Source organism: Trematomus bernacchii, unplaced genomic scaffold (genome assembly GCF_902827165.1).
Source record: "Trematomus bernacchii unplaced genomic scaffold, fTreBer1.1, whole genome shotgun sequence".
NCBI lineage: Eukaryota > Metazoa > Chordata > Actinopteri > Perciformes > Nototheniidae > Trematomus > Trematomus bernacchii.
Window position 1 is genome coordinate 22848757 of NW_022987739.1, and position 17778 is coordinate 22866534.

General features: G+C 41.2%; 1 protein-coding gene across 1 annotated transcript in view; it reads left to right on the forward strand.

Annotated features, from left to right (window-relative positions):
- The window catches only part of LOC117495470 (phosphatidylinositol 3-kinase regulatory subunit gamma-like), a 280107-nt gene extending 267035 nt beyond the window's left edge, over positions 1–13072 (forward strand). Inside the window, 7 exon segments of the mRNA XM_034146734.1 lie at positions 1140–1238; positions 1737–1917; positions 3930–4055; positions 4162–4481; positions 4973–5047; positions 5230–5400; positions 6204–13072. Coding sequence (XP_034002625.1) covers positions 1140–1238; positions 1737–1917; positions 3930–4055; positions 4162–4481; positions 4973–5047; positions 5230–5400; positions 6204–6402 — 1171 coding nt within the window. The 3' untranslated portion in view covers positions 6403–13072.
- Positions 13073–17778: the final 4706 nt, after the last annotated feature.

A 17778-nucleotide genomic window follows, 5' to 3' on the forward strand; every position in this document is an offset into this window, starting at 1 on the left:
GCGGATCCAGTAATGAGTGACCCGACAGTAAAACTAAACATATCTATAACTAGTTTAGGTAGTTTGAGAGGTAATTAAAATAGCTACGTGTGATTTTCTAACCTGAAGTGTGTTTTGCTCTGCTCGCCGCTGCAGGGGATCATGCAGAGCTGCGTGTCGACTCGTCAGCAGCAGCCGATCTCTCTCTCCTGTCAGATTAGACTTTACTCGCATTTATGTCCATATCGATCAGATCTAGCTAGTTCTAGCTAATGATATGACTACCTGCTTGTTAAAAGACACCTAAACAATAAGCGTCGCTATGCAACCGGATGAGGCCACAAAGTATAGCGCAGCATTATGCATTTGTTTACATGCCCACCGGAACCCCGAGGCATTACCAACAGATCAACGCACAATCAACCCATACAGGACATCTCTTTCTCCACATTAAGTGTTAGACATTAGAATTGACAATTTTTGTCTGTCACATACTCTTTTGTCTGTCACATACTATTCTTGTCTGTCACATAAGTGGCGCAACTGATGCGGTATTGCGCTAAGGGAAAATTATTTTGACCGGACATTTTGACCGGAGAGATTTAGATTTGCCGGACTTCAGCATATTTTACCGGTCATTGTCCGGTAATTACCGGCTAACGGGAACTCGGACACACACACACACACACACACACACACACACACACACACACACACACACACCACACACACACACACACACACACACACACACACACACACACACACACACACACACACACACACACACACACACACACACACACACACACACACACACACACACACACACACACACACACACACACACACACACACACACACACACACACACACACACACACACACACACACACACACACACACACACACACACACACACACACACACACACACACACACACTCAGAGCAGAGAGACACTGTTGGTTGGGACCTGTCCTTCCAGTCACTCCCGACATCATTTAATTGACAGACTGTTCAGTTTGAGGCGTGTGGCTGCGGGGGAAAATCCCCATCGCCTGCCACTGATAATTGAAGGCAGACCTTTCAAATGAACACCATCTGTACACGGATCACTCAACCAACTCACTCTCTATGTATGCTTTTCATTTGTCTTCAGGGAGGAAGTGAATGATAAGCTCAGAGACATGCCTGATGGGACTTTCCTGGTGCGGGACGCTTCCACAAAGATGCAGGGAGATTACACGCTCACACTGAGGTAAGACCCTTTTTTCCCACCAAAAATAGGTCATATCTGCAGCTATTTTTAAACATGAAAGCCCACTAAAATAGGCAATATATTCATTTCCCAATGACAGTGGGCAAATAAATGAATGCAGAGTCAATTGTCCCAGGAATGAATGCCGACTGCAACCTTTCCATTTACACACATAGGCCAGATGTTGGTGGGTGTTTTTGTGCAGTTTGTACCAGTCATGAATGCACTGTGTTTAAAACCACAGGGGGATTAACGGAGGCTGGAAGGAGTGGTAGATTACTTATTCTGCTCCACTTTAATGCAGATATCCCTCTAGTTAACTACAGATTGAGGGAAATCATGTGTTGAGAAGCATTTTAGCCTACGCAGCATCCTGGTAAATTGGAGCAAATCGCCCACTGAGCTTGAACTAGGGGTTGTTTGAGTGTGAATATTAGGGGGAATCATCAGTTTTTTGATGCATTCTTCACTCTAAATGTTTTGTTCTGTCTGGTTTAGGAAGGGGGGCAACAACAAGCTGATAAAGATCTACCACCGGGACGGGAAATACGGCTTCTCCGACCCGCTGACGTTCAGCTCAGTGGTGGATCTCATCATTCACTACAGACACGAGTCCCTGGCTCAGTACAACACCAAGCTGGACGTCAAACTCATGTACCCCATCTCCCGGTTCCAGCAGGTCAGCACACATCAAATATTTACCACACATTGTGTATCCGTCATGACTTTATACAGAGACATTTTATTTTTCGCAACTGCAACTTTTTATGTGCTTTTTAAAGGGTTCGAGAGCCTTGATATTTTTGGTTAAGGTGTCTTTTCAAGCTGTACAAACCTGGTAAACTGTAGTTATGTGCACAGGCAACTTCAGAAAGGATTTAACCTGTTAAGCCCCATAGCCCCCGCCGGCCGGGGCTACGGGCCTTTTTTCCCGTTATTTTCACGAAACTGTGTCTCAGGGCTTCTTAAAATGTAATAAACTATGAATGTGTCATACTCACTTAACGGGAATAAACTCAGCTAACTGATGATATGAACCATTTTTACCGAAACAAAACACAAGTCTCACAAGAAGCGTCTAAATTAGCCCTGAGCGAAAAAATGCTAACGCACTTAGCACAGAACTCTAGGTATAAATACTTTATTACTTATCGGATCTGCACAAACAAGCTTTGCTAGCAAGCTGAGATTCCACAGATTCTAGAGGTATTGGTATCATCACTGAGCGATCGCGACAGGGGAAGCAAAACCAGACAACACACGACGTAGCTTTAGGTAGCAAAAAACTGAGATATGCTCACCTTTAGCTGTTATTCTGATCAAAAGTTGTTTTCAATGGCATTAAAACGATAAAAACGCGGCTGAAGGTTAATCCATAGGTTAATCCAATGTGTCTGTCACTTTGAAAATGTTTTTGATAATCCATAATTCCATTTTTATGTAAAAAACGGACCTTTCATATTAGCTGCTAATGATAGCTTCCAGAGTGTATGACAGCTTCCTGTTTTGGGTATTCTGGCTACGCGTCACTCTCACTCCTTATTTGGTAACGTGTGTGTGTATGTGGAACTTCCCCTCGATTCCATTGGCTCTAGCGGTTAAAAAGAGATGTCAATCATCAAAATCGACCAAAGGGGGGCCAGAGATAGGTCAAATCCACCCAAATGACCCCAGAAGTGGGTTTTTTTTGCAAAATCTCTCTAAAAAGGTCAATTTTCACTTGTTTTGCATCAATCTTGATACAGGGTAATTATTATATGTTATAGTTTGGATTCCTAAAGCTTTTAGTCTACTAACCCATCATTCAAGGGTGGTTTTCACTACAAGTAATTGTTTTTTTTGGACGGACACTATAATTTACATTTCTTAAAATAAAAAAATCTATATTGATTCTGACTTTTCTACATCCAACTCACAGGTGTATCATTGCTTTGAGAAAAAAGATGATTAATTTACCCCTTTTAGAAGTGAAGATATAGTCAATTGTTCTGGGAATGTCATTTTCGAGCCTTAGACCTGGAAAACAGGCTCGGGGCTTAACAGGTTAAGGGTAGTTTGGGTGTGTTCACTTTGTTTTCTGTTCTTTAGAATCCTTGATCAAACTGTAATTTGTTTAACATCTTGTCTAGCAGCTCATATTGGAGTAATTTGTAAAGTTTTCAAATTGGAAGCAGAAATCCCACTTTCTAGTAGTTGCTACTAATTTTAAAACACCTTTTCAATCACCTAACTTCCCTGTACCCTGTGTCTCGAGTTGGGTGTTTCCACTCCAAACTGCAGCAGCAGCAAAACCTCCGCTCACTGAAATATTGCCCCGTTTGCCGGCCCCCATGCCACGCTCCCTAAATAATTGCACACATCTGCGGTGTCAAAGGGCCGCGGTTGCATTTATTCCCTTCCTCCCCTCGTTCCACTCGTTCTGCAGGCGAGTCATTACTCAGAGCGGTGAAATATCTCAGAGCGTGCACACCGTGTTGCCATACACCCAGGGCATTGTGGGTGGTTAATTAACGAGCCTGCTCAGGAGTCACCCTCGCTAAGCAGAATCAGGGGTGAAGGGAGCAACACATGCACATGGACTTTGCCCCTAAGTACAAATAGCTCTGCATTCTTGAATGTCTAACACTCATGCATGCGGCCTTTTGCTTTTACTAGATTCTAACGCTTACTATTTTTTGTTCTATCCCTCAGGACCAGCTGGTAAAGGAGGATAATATTGACGCTGTGGGGAAGAAGCTGCAGGAATACCACAATCAGTACCAAGAGAAGAGCAAAGAGTACGACAGACTGTACGAAGAATACACCAAGATGTCACAGGTAAGCAGGTTTTTGAATTATAAATGAACTTTTTTGTTTTTTACAGAAAATAAACTCCCATTTCCTGTCATGTCCTCTAACTTACCTCCTTTCCTCCATCCATCAGGAGATCCAGATGAAGCGAACGGCCATCGAAGCCTTCAACGAGACCATCAAGATCTTCGAGGAGCAGTGCCAAACGCAGGAGCGCTACAGCAAGGACTACATCGAGCGCTTCCGCCGCGAGGGCAACGACAAGGAGATCGAGAGGATCATGATGAACTACGAGAAGCTCAAGTCCCGGCTCGGGGAGATCCACGACAGCAAGGTGCGGCTGGAGCAGGACCTGAAGACGCAAGCCATGGACAACCGGGAGACGGACAAGAAGATGAACAGCCTGAAGCCCGACCTCATACAGCTCCGCAAGATCAGGGACCAGTATCTTGTGTAAGTGCCCGACACATTATTATTATAAGTAAAGCAGGCAGACGGAGTGAAATATATTGAAAATATACTTTCAAAGTGTTTCATTTCAGTTTTTTCATGAACATAAATGCTAACCAAAACTTGGGATTTAGGTTTTTGGTTTATCCACAGAAATCCCTGAAATGTCATACAAATCAAGCCATTAATCATGTTAAATACTTAAGAGGTAGATAACAGTTTAATATCCCCTCACAGTCTAAAAAAACCCTGATGTTCTGTGACTGTCACGCAGCGCAATTAGGAACTTGTTACTTCCTGTTACTGAAAGCCAAGACATTTCCTGCTTTATTTCACCAATGCTGGCTTTATTCTTCTTTTAACTGTCAGAAACTTGCCAATTTAATTTGTGTTCACTGCCTCATAAACAATGTTGTAAAAGATGTAGGGTTTTAAACTGATCCTTGTTGTTGTAGTAATGGTTCCCCCTCTCTCTCTCTCTTCTCTCTCTGTAGCTGGCTCAATCACAAAGGAGTTCGTCAGAAACAAATTAACGACTGGCTTGGAATCAAGAACGAAAACACTGACGAGTGAGTCTCAACTTTTACTGCCTTTCGTCTGCCAAAAAGTGGTTAACACGGTTACTGTACATATGTCTGTGGGCAGAGCAATGGCTAATATAATCTATACCTATTTGTACCCAAATATGACATTATTTCTCTGTGGTGAAGTGCCCCGTGTTTACCGTTTATCTCTTCCTGTGCGGCTGCAGAGGCTACTTTGTGACCGAGGAGGACGAGAACTTGCCTCACTACGATGAGAAGAGCTGGTTCGTCGGGGACCTGAACAGGACTCAGTCAGAGGATCTGCTCATCGGGAAGCCGGACGGAGCATTCCTCATCCGGGAGAGCAGCAAAAAGGGCTGCTACGCCTGCTCTGTAAAGTGGGTACACGTGCCTTTATTCATGTGCAATGTCCAAACTATTTCCCCTCTTATATACATTTTGAGTATAGAAGTGCAATAGATGTGTATGAATGACTGTTTTCCTGCGTAGATGTTTGGTTAGCCGGCCATTAATAACAGTTAGCCTAAAAGGACTTTTTTACAGTTGATATATAACAGAAAAAAGAGATGCTTCATTGTTCAGTGAATAAAATACATTTACACTAACAGTCAATTAAAATCAATCTATCAGTAGACTACCAAATTAACAATCGCCATTTTATATGTAATTTGTTAACAAACTGTAATCTTTTGGTCAGTCTCTTTTGGCATTTTCTTTCTAGCAATTTTATGATTTCCTGAAATGCAGATGGAAAATATTATATATATAATAAATATAAAATAAAATATATTAAAATAACAGCTTTTTTAAATGTAACCACATTAGTTTGAAAGAATTGCGTTTTAACTACACAAAACTCCTCCTGAATTAATTAAAGTTGAGATAAAATGAAAAATAACATTAACTTTTAACATGTTTGCACCTATTCAATAATACATAAACATATTGGGTGTGCTTATGTAAGCCTCTACTCTCCAAAAATACCACAACATCCATCATGGGTGGAGCCACATTCTGAGCCCGCCTACTTGTAAGCCATCCAATCAAATGCAAAGGATTGGATAAAGTATTTTTTGCAAATAAAATATGACATTTTTCTGGGGAATGTACGAAGGACGTTCTTGCTAACACCTAGCTACTTCCTGACCAGCGTGATTGAACCCTTCTTCTCTGTCCTCAGTGTGGAAGGTGAGGTGAAGCACTGCGTGATCTACAGCACGCCGCGGGGCTTCGGCTTCGCGGAGCCCTACAACCTGTACAGCAGCCTGAAGGACCTGGTGCTCCACTACCACCAGACCTCGCTGGTGCAGCACAACGACTCGCTCAACGTGCGCCTCGCATACCCCGTCTACGCACAGATGCCCTCCGGACGCAGATGAACCCCACCCACCTGGCCACAACCCCCACATAGACAATAAACCAACCCCCTCCTGGGGAAGGGAGAACGGGGAGAGTGAGTGAAGGAAGGAACAAGGGAGGGAGGGGGATTGGTTGAAATACAAAGCAACCCCAACACCAGACCCCGTAAAGATAGAAACAAATTAAACACTTGCTGCAACACACACGTCAGCCACCTTGGAGTTATATATTTTTACAAGAACTATTTCGGAGGGCATTCTTTCTAAAGACTGCTTGATTTGCACAAGGAAGTTTTAAATGTTTGTGAATGTGAAAAACAAATAAATAAGCGACTGAAGGAAGGAAAGAAGGAAGGAAACGGAGTAGGAGACTTCAGAGTTTCAGTTTGACCCCGCTGCTACCTACACTCCAGCTCAGACTTTTTACCAGAAACTACGCGAACGACGACAAAGGCGACAACAAAACATTCCCAAAACCCCTTTTTGTTTTGTTTCTCCCGTTATTTTTGTTTTATTTTGCACCTCAGATGATTATATTGCAACCTTTTTGTTTGTTTCTGGAGTCGTTTCCTTTTGTTTCTCATAGCTTTGTTTGTGGTAAATGCAAGAGGAGACGATGTCAAGTATCTGTCCTGTCCCTCTCCGTACGAAAAAAGCAAATATAATGTAGCATAACGAGACAACGGACACTTGGTTTTATGAAGTGTTCCTCCATGTAGACTGCTGCTGAAGGGTTTAGGGGGAGGGGAAGGGTGGGGCATACGTGACAAAACATAGTTTTGAAGTCTTAAAGAAGGACAAAAGGCTTGCTTTTATACTAACTGTAGAGGGGTTCTTTTGTATTATTTCTGCTTTGCTGGAACATAGTTGATTTTTTCCGTTATTTCTTGCCAATGTGTAAATGGCAATGTCACAGATCAGAACCAGAGACCAAAGTTGGTGTGGAGAGGGAGGGGGGGAGGGCAAAGAGTCAGCTAGTGTGTGTTTCTTTAAGTTTTTTCTTTTCTTTTTGTGAATGGTGAAAGGAGTGAAGAAAAGCAAACGAATGGTGTGTTTGAGACCACACATAAAAACCGAGTTTTGGGCCACGTGCTTGTGCACCAAATAGCCTTTTTTTGGAAAACCAAATGGTACGTAAACAGAGAAAGCCAGGACCTTCTGTAAATACAGATGGTCAAGAATGAAGCACTTAAACAAGTCCCATGTGTGACCTCAGCATTCTGGACCTGTTCGAATAGTATAGTTATTTCACAGTTTTCAGTATTTACTGCTTTTTGACAGTTTTTAAGCAATTTACTGACATTTTATAGACTCAAAAGTCAATAATTAATAGAGAAAATATGCGTAACTCAGTGTAATAGTTTTTTCAAATTCATTATTTTCTACCAACTCACGGCTTGAGTGCTGAGGTCACAAATGTTACTACACTTAAACCAGAAAATAAAAGGTTACAAATGGTCCGTTTCACCAAAATCATCCTTTTGAAAGCATGAAGGACCAGTGAACCTAAAACCAATTTTATGTGTGGTTTAAAAAGAGAGTGAAAGATACTTACATGAATATATGCTAACGACTGTGGGTTTAAAAAACTGGGACTGTTTGTGTTTTTGTTACAAAACCTTCAGAAATAATAAGCTTTGATAAAAAAAACTTTGTCTGTATAAGACAGAGAGCAGGTAGACGGAGGCGATGTCTCGAGCTAAAGGCGCAGGCTTTAGAAGAAAAAAACTGAAAACTTGAAAGAACGTGCAATCTAGCGTTGTGTTTATGAAGTCCAGCAGAGTGGCGCACTAGGGTCCGAGAGATAATCAAAGTGCACAGTGAAGCTTTTGGAGGGAAATTCTGTCTGACTTCTCCATTTCCTCTTTTTTTTAATTTTGTGACAATTTTGTTTTGTTTTTTAAACTCGGAACCTATTGCCGGTGCTTGACTTTATAACCAGTGGAAGCATTTTCTGTCAAAGACTAAAAAGCATCACACAATAAAAAAATATCTTCAAAAACTGAAGAGAAAAACACAACCCAGTTGCATTCTATTTTTCCTTGAAATTTGAAATTTGCTGTTACTGATTGGCTGTTGGAACAAAAATAATGCCCACCCATTGGCTGTTTTTGTTTTGGAGAGGCATCTATTGAACGAGGGTCAGCGCTGGGTCCCCGGACAGTCTGATAATCTGCAGCTATTCATAGAATGAAAAGCTAGCGAGTAAGGGCGCTGATACATCGACCCCGTTTTCTTTTTTCACAGGATAACGTTTTTGTTTGGGTCTAGCAAAGAAATCTTGCAAAAGACGCTGGTTACAAAGTCAGACAGAGCACCCTCCCCTCTGGTTGTTTGCAGTCTTTTTCACAGTATGATAAGCGGAGTGTATGGGCTACACACACAGGTGCGTCTGCAGGAGTGTATCAGGTTGTAGGAAGAGGGCCATTGTTTGAGTATCTGCAGAGGAGTCATTGTGAGTGAATGATACAACCTTGGTTGTACCCACCACATGTTTATCTACACCCCCGTCTCTATGTCCTCCTCAACAGTCGTAACCCATGACGGTATCACCGTTATCTACCCCCACACCCTTGATAAAGTCGGCTCACATTAGGTAGATGAGTTGGGGGAGGCAAGGTTTGTGGACCTGAAAGCCATTGATAGTAAGCGGTCTCTCCCGAATCAGACTGGGTTTCCCTAAAGCCGGCAGGATTCATCCGATTTGGCCTGATCTCAGACTACTGTCCTGTCATGTAGACCTACAAAATAATGCAACGCCTTTTTAGAAAATGTTGAACATTTTGCGTAAAACATTTGTTTTAGTCACCTAGGATTACACAAGTATTCCAGAGAATTATCTTGTGTTTTAAAGAATGGTTTGCCATTACATTCCATCACTACTTCCTGTAATCCATGCATTAACAGAAGCAAAATTGGCAACATCGTTTTGTCTTTTTAAAGAAACTTGAAGAAATTGAAGTTTAAATATGGAAATGGAGCATTCCAATTATTTTGGTATTATCTTTCCAAATGTTCCATATTTCCATTACTAAAGAGACAGATGTTCAAATTAACATAACATTCCTAAAATAGAAATGGAAAAACAAAGTTATATTAAAATAAGCTTCACTTTGTGAAAGCAGTGTAAACAGGCTAGAACTGAATTGAAGTATCAAACTGTTGATATTGAGAACAGGCCAAATTTGGTTTAATTGATGCCGGCCCCAGAGGTCCCGTTCTACCATCCAAGTAGAAAGCTAAAGCAGGTTTGGAAGAACAAAGACGGTGTCAACACTGTTGGACAGTCGCAGCATAAAGGATGTTGGAGGCATTGGCTGTGTCCCATTTCAGTTGTATCTGCCTCCGAATTGGGACCCAGCCTTTTTTGGCGTGTTGTATCTGTTGCTGTCGGCCAGTGATGGCGGTCTTTGTTCTTCCTGTTGGACTAACAGGGGACAGCAAGGCGGGGATTGTTGATATAATCTTGAATGTACAAACAGGATCAGTCTGGGTCCAAAGCTTTTTTCTTTTTTTTCTTGGTATTTTCAAAGCACCAGAAATCATGCTCACAAGAAGATGATCATAACGCTAGAGGTGCTATCGAAAATGCATGCCTGTTCGATTTGGCAGACTTCTAACGTCTCCTTCACAACGTTTCTGGTAATTTACCCTCAGGTGTTACAAGTTTACCGTAGAAGCGACCACACAACAAAGCCAGCTATTTAAAAAAATCAATAAACAAATCAGGGTTTTTTCAGCATTGATACTTAAATCACTCTCAGTCGATTAAGCTAGTTCCCCACGACTTTGGTTTTTGTAGTGTCCGCACTTCAGGAGACTTGTCCCTCATTGCTTACCGTAGCTTAGACACAGCATCATCACCAAAAGGATGTCATAGTCTCTCCTTTCCCCCCCATCACCACACAGTCTCAAGGTGTTTTTGTTATTAACAGACTTTGTTTCGGGTTGAACACAAAACCCTAACTTTATTACTTGAACTATATTGCATTGCTCACTGTTGAATGTCTTTATATGAAAATATACATTTATTAAAGAAAAAAATAACGAAGAGTTCCCTTTTGTTTTATGGTGAGCAGGAGTTTTATGACAGATGTACAGTATTAGTTACAGGCAAACGTAGAGCTAATTTAGGAGGGAAAGAGGCGCTTTTTTGAAACTTCTCAGAGATATGTTCGGATCTTTTCCTTCACAGAGGGCTTGTCTGAAATTGCACACCTTATCATCTACAAGAGACTTGTGTTAATATTTACCTGTGATATCTGCATTTGCATCAGGAGTCACATTTACACGGAGATGTCGTATCTATCATATATATAAAGCTAGAAAGTTAATACAGTTTTAAGGGTCGTTTTGAGTTGTAGTCGCTGTTCTTTGACTGTTTTCACCCCCCCCCCCCAAAAAACATTAAGACCAAAGATTTCAGTTCCTGTTAAACCCCTCAGTTGTCCATCATTGGAAATGGATGTTTCAGTGAAGTTTTTATCTCCATTGCCTTGATATTATCACAACTCAGAAGATAAAACCATGTTGTGTGAATGAGTGTCCCGTACAGCTAGCTAGGATTGTTGGTTGATCTGTTCATTTTGTGTTAAAAAGAGTTTAAACAGGTACTTTTTGTGACACGTCAGGAAGGATCCATCTTTAGAGTCCTTGTAAAATGATGTCCCAATGTAAAAATCTATCAGATTTAACTTGATCTGCACTCTTCCGTTTATGTGTCGTTGGTATAAACGGACTTCTGTTAAGGATTTAGAAGAAAAAAAAAAACCAAAAGTCACAGCTTTGTCACTCATGCTACTTCATATTTTTGCACATGATGACCATAGCTGGAGTTTAGCTTGGTTTGCCATCTGAATATGGTCTATTTCTGGGTTGAAAATGTCCTGCAGAAATCTCGTGAACAAAGTAGTTTGTGAGGGTTTTCAGATTTAGTTTTGTTGTGTTTCCCACAGAATTTGATTCTATTTGTGGGGGTGCGGTGCCCTAATATTCTTGATGTTGATACTACCATAAAAAGTTGAATTGCTACAGGAAATACGGAAGGTCAACAGGAGCAAAATATGTTTTTCACACACCTGATTTGTCCGTTTTGTATAATGATACATTTAACACTTACAGATCTGAGGTTTCTGCAGGACCATTTTCCTTTGTAACTCACTCCACACAACATGCAATATTCCCTTTTCTGTCAACCAGGGGTTCGGGATAGAGGGGCCATGATTTGCCTCAGGTGCATCGACCCCGCAGGTGTTTCTGAATGGGCATGGGTTCGCTCGTAGTAGTACTAAGGCAGGGAGACAAGCAGTTTAGGAACGTTTTTGGACAAACCAAAATATCTGTTTTGTCAAGTTTACTTTTACAGACTGTTTAGTTGGATTTTCACTTTGGAAAACTCAACTCTAACTCAAATAACTCCAGGAAATAGGCTTAGGTTCACTTCTCAGAAAATAAAGGTACATTCAAACAAAGGTGCGGTCTCTGTAACAAAAAGGTACAATAAGTCTAATGTTACCTTTATTTTTATTGTGAGTGTTAATACTCAATTCCATCCCAGGACTGTTAAAATAGCAACTGTCTGTTGTTTCTCTACCACAGTTATTAATACCAATACTACTACGCGCCCTAAAGCAGTTCTGCAAAGTTTTATTTGCAGCCAGGTTTGAATATGTTTGATTCTCTGCGAGGAGTCGTGTTGTTCTTACCACTGCTTATCTGATCACAGTACCCAGCACAGCTTCGAGGACTAACAGCTTCTTATATGAAAATAAAGAACTTTTAAAAAAACTACAACTTCAGAAAAAGAAAAAAAGATTTTTTTAAAAGTGTGTACGACACCCCCACCTTCCCATCCCCAAAACCTCTTTTACCCCTTTTTGACATACGTACAGATCCGGCATGCATATTTGGTACTCTTGACTGTTGTTTTTGTTGTGTATTAAAAGAAAATTGTAAAAAAAGATGTCTTTGAAAAACAACTGTTATCTGACTGTTTATGGTGCATTCAGATCTGAATTTGATCAAACTAATTTAACATCACTGCTTACAGCTGAAGCAAGTTCCCGTTTTTATTGTGTCAGTTGTAAAATGCTATAAAATGGTAATACTGGGAGAGAGACCCAAGATAACAAATAAAAAATGTTATTTGAATTCCGATGTCTGGTAGATTTATAGAAATGTTTGTCTAATGTTGGCAAATCAGGAGACAATAATGTTTGAGAACATTTAGCCTTGAATATATTTGTCTTTGTTAAAAGATTTCCTGATTACTTTAATCTTAAAGATGATCACCAACTCAACATTTCAAATCTTGAGACAGTGTCCTATTTTTCAATTACACACATATGTGTGTTAATGGTTTTGTAAAACCAATTAGCAAAATGACTAAACTCTGATTTTCACATTTTACCACAAACAGACGTGGTGACAATTCTCCTGCAGCTGATTACCTGGTCTCTTTCTCAGTGTTACCCTCTGCCATAACTGCTACGCATTCTCTTGGTATTTTCTCTTTGAAACAGTTTCGGCCAATCACGGTTCACTTTACTTTCTCGTATTGGTTGCAATAGTTTGTTGGTTGTAGATTCTCCATTTGTTTATGAGCTGAACTCATGTACGTTTATCAGTGGAGCTCCACCATATTCAGTGCTCTTGCAGAATAAAGAAAATATTTTGTTCAAATACAAAAAAACTGAGTGTTTGTATTTTATTTTGATGATTGTCGAGAAAAAAAACGACAAAGTATAGTATGTCGAATTCTGAAAAACAACGACATCGTATATGTCGAAAATATCTGAAAAAATGACAGTATGTTGAATTTTCTGAAGAAAAAAAAAATAGTAAAGTATGTTTTTCATAATTCGACATACCATAATTTGTTGTTTTTCAACATATTCTGCTATTTCATTTTTTCTGAAGATTTCGACATTTGTGTTTTTTTTCACATTTTCAATATACTATACTATGTCGTTTGTTAACAAGTTTTCGACATACTATATTATGTATTTTTTTCGGATAATTCGACATACTATGTCGTTTTTCTTTCATATTTCGACATACTATGTCATTTTTTTCACATTTTCGACATTCTCTAATATGTCGTCATTTTCAGTAAAATCGACATACTATAATATTGTTTTTTCATATTTTTCGGCATACTATGTTGCTTGTTTGCATATTTTCGCCATACTATACTTTGTCATTTGCTTCATATTTCCGACATACTATACTATGTCGTTATTTCATATTTTCAACATACTATACTATTTTGTCTTCTTGAATATATTTGATATACTATACAGTGTCGTTATTTTGCAAACATTCCAAAAACTGAACTACATTGTTTTGTCTAAAAATGTTAACATACTATAACTTTTCAAAATCATATACTATGTTTTTTGTCAGTTTTTCTAATATTTATGACATGCTATGCCATGCCTTTTTAAAATATATTTTGACATATTATACTAAAACTACTGACTTAGTATACTGACTCTTTGGACAGAAAATATCAGGAAAAACTACCTTGCATAGTTTGTCAAAGATATGAAGCTCAGCGCAAGTTCTTTCAGGAAGACTGGTATACATTCACTCCGCAGCTGCTTATAATCAGCTCATCACGGGCTTCCTGCTAACCTATTACATTCACCTCAATCTCAGCAGCCAATCATCGTGATGCAGCCAAACTTTAAAATGGTTCTCCTCTCTCCTGCAGTCAGCTGTGATTTCAGGTTTTCATGCTGCCGACATACCCGTTTCAGATCCTCATAGCAGATATCAAGCAAGAGCGAGAGGAGAAGACCTCCATCGGCAGAAACACGGACGTCCGGCCGCCTCGGCATAAGCGAACAAGCCGATCCGGTATCAGAACGGAGTCGAGGCCCCTCGATCAGCTGATCCGCGAACACGGAAGTCGCATTACGCACAAGCCGACCGCGAGCAGGCCCCCAGGAAGTGCGCCGGACACTGAGGAAAATATTCGTTGTGGCCAAACGGCGGTACTACACTTCCGTATCAGTCGCTGGGCCCGGAAATACTTTTTCCCATTGACTAACATTGGGAAAGAGACGTCTGTAAATCGTTGGATAATTTTTTTTAAACTAAATAAACTACCCAGTATGAACATTTGTATAGCCCTTATTAAAAACATTCGGTCCTCAAGTTGTAAAATATGCTAATGAAGCTCAGCGCAAGTTCAATCAGGAAGACCAAGCTCTTCATTCAGATTACACGTCACCACATTACACTCTCCTTACTCATTAAGTGATCGGGGGCGTCACTCCCCAGCTAACCAATCTCTCCTCTCTCCATCCTCACAAGCCTATCATAGCTCCCGCTAATCCCTTTTATATCTGCTCTTCCCTCTGCCAGCTGTCATTTCAGGTGACAACAACACAACCCTCCTCCACCCCTTTCGCCTCCTGTCTCCTTCAGGACCAAGCTAAACCTTCTCCCTGCAGTCCGTTCCCACCTACTTATCACCACCACCAGTGTCTAGACCCCGGGGGGTTTCATCGGAGCGGTTCTTCCCCCTCCTGAATGATTATCCTGCAAACTGGGGCCTAATCGCCAAACACCATTTCATTCTCCTGTTTAATTGTGGCAATCATTATCATTCATTTATGTGTCCCGGTAATAAATATGTATTCCATACATCAACGTCTCTCCTGATTGAAATGACGTTATTCTGAGAGTTATTTTCCTCGGCATTATGAACGCGGATCTAACCCACGGGACCGCGCCGCCCGGCACGTTCATGTGACGTGTTCAGTACTACATGAGTTTTACCTTTACCCATGGATGCACAATAAGAACGGATTATATGATTATATGCAGGGGTGGACATAAGTTTCTTAGTGAGTAACTCAAATGAGTACCAGGAGACAATGTTTGGTACTCAGGGCTGCCTACGCAAAGTTATGTGTTCAGCCCCTCTGTTTCGCGAACGTCGAGGCGGGGTGGGAGCTGGGGGTGGTATTGAACGTCGAGGGGGGGGTGGTATTGAACGTCGACAGGAGGGGTGGGGTGTGCACTAATGGAGCACGTGCGTGGAACTCGCGCCGGAAGTTGTGGCACAATTCCGTTGTACACACCGACGTTAACAGCAGCCCCGTCTGCGCGCACGGCGACCGGCTCTGTTGTCCAGTGATCGAAGCGCCTTCTGGAAATGCTTCACAAGTCCGCCGGTACGTAAATGCGCATAGTGAGACAAGTGACGGTACGCATTTAAGATGTTTGCCGCGCATGCGTACCTGCGTACCAGTTATGTGCACCCCTGATTATATGAATACTTTCGTGACGTTTCGCTCTCTCAAAAGTTGGGCCATTTTGTCTTCATGCGCCAATGAGCAACTCTCATAGGAATGAACGAGGCCCCGCCTCCCACGCTGCATCCAGTTCTTATTATACATCCATGGAGCAGGCCCTCTACGCCACATTCAATCCCTCCCGGGAAATTCAACCAGTAGATAAGTGACGTTTATCCGTGTTCACAGCACGTTTAGGCATGATCGTCTCCGTGTCTCATCAGATTCGTATCTCGGCACCCCTTTATGGTTTGGGGCAGTCCGGATAAAATAATTATATATTTAAAAAAATGAATAAATATAAAAGAAAGAAAGAACACACAGGTTCTCCTTCATACTTTCATGCATATAACTGGTGGTGGTGCAAACCCTGCTTGCTTTTATGATCCCCTCTATCTGGTACTTCAATAGCAGACCTCAGCTAATGTCTCAGTGCACACTCTTCCGTCAAGCATAAGGAATGAATGCAATATAAACAACTCATGCTCAATGTAGTCTTGTAGCATATGTCTCTCACAGCAATGAGTCACTCACTCAGCTCACGTTTTAATCATCTGCAGAATACCTTCATCGCATTACATTATTCATTAATCAGCACTTCTCCAGAACGGTTTCTTCTAATTGTATCCTTGTCCTGTACATTCTGTTTTATAATGATTGCTTATTCTGCGTGTAACTATCCATATCCGACCTGATATCCGCACCGTACTGGCTAATCAAAAACTCTTAAACTCCTACGGTAAGCTATGCATATAACTGGTGGTGGTGTATCACATCCTTCTCAGATAATGTTTTACCACATGCTATGCCTCTCTCACTTATCCCAGCAGACTGCCTGAGCGATCAGAAGTCCTGCTCCATGCAATAGCCAGCAGACTGCCTGAGCGATCAGAAGCCTTGCAATAGCCAGCAGACTGCCTGAGCGATCAGAAGTCTTGCAATAGCCAGCAGACTGCCTGAGCGATCAGAATTCCTTCTCTCTCAGCTCACCCTATCCTATTTTCCTTCTCTCTCCCCGCACATTCCTGTCTAACCCTTGCTTGCTTCCCAGTTTAGACTCGGTGCATCATGTACCTGCATCATACCCGGCCGCAGTCAGGCTCCTTATCTATATCATTTATATACATTTCTGCCTCACTGCATAAATCTCGGTCTAAATCCTCAATCATGTCTCAGCAGAATCCATGCCACCTGGTAAGGTAAAATCCTTCGTCAAGTAGTCCGATCTTAATATTTCATCCACTTTCCTCCTTTTTGGGGGTTCCCTATATGCTCACGGCTGCATCCCCCCTTTAGATATACGATTTCAGGATCAGGGTCTAATCGCCAAAGACTTAAAGTGGACCTATCATGCTATATTTGAATAATATATTGTAGGGCCATACCTATATAATAATAATAATAATAATAATAAAATAAATACCTTATAAATATATAAGGTATATTTATACGTTTTCTTTTTCAAAATCAGATCATGCATTTTAGCCATGCCTCATTTCGCTCTATTTTGCTCTCCTCCACCCTGTCTTTGCATGCGCTGCAGCTGACCACGCCCCCCTGCAAAGGAGGGGGCCGAGTTACGAGCGTCGTGTTACCATGCTGTTACCATGCCACGGCAACCTCTCATTCCCCTGATAGGTCAGCTCCTCCGTCCTGACGTCAGACAAATGTTCAAATCTGGATCAGTCTGTATCAGATCTGTTGCAGCCCTGTTTTTAGAGATTTGGGTATGGAGGAAAATAGAGAGGGTTGTGTTTTCTGACACTTGGTGAGTTCCCTGGAACACCGGGGACACATATTCATGTATAAAAGACGTACAAAAGTGCATTTTGCATGATAGGTCCCCTTTACATTTATCATATGGCATGTGTCAATAAATGTTGTTTAAACAAAATGAAGTCTCTCCTGATTGAAATAGTCATAGTATAGTAAGTTTCAAAATACTGGCTGATTAAAGGTGGGGTAGGTAATTTTGGAGAAATCAGCTCGAGTGCGCTAGAATTTGAAAATACACAGCCGGAAAAAATCTGCCACTTCCTTACAGAGTCCCTCCTCCAACACACACGAATGTGCACATGACCAATGAGGGCAC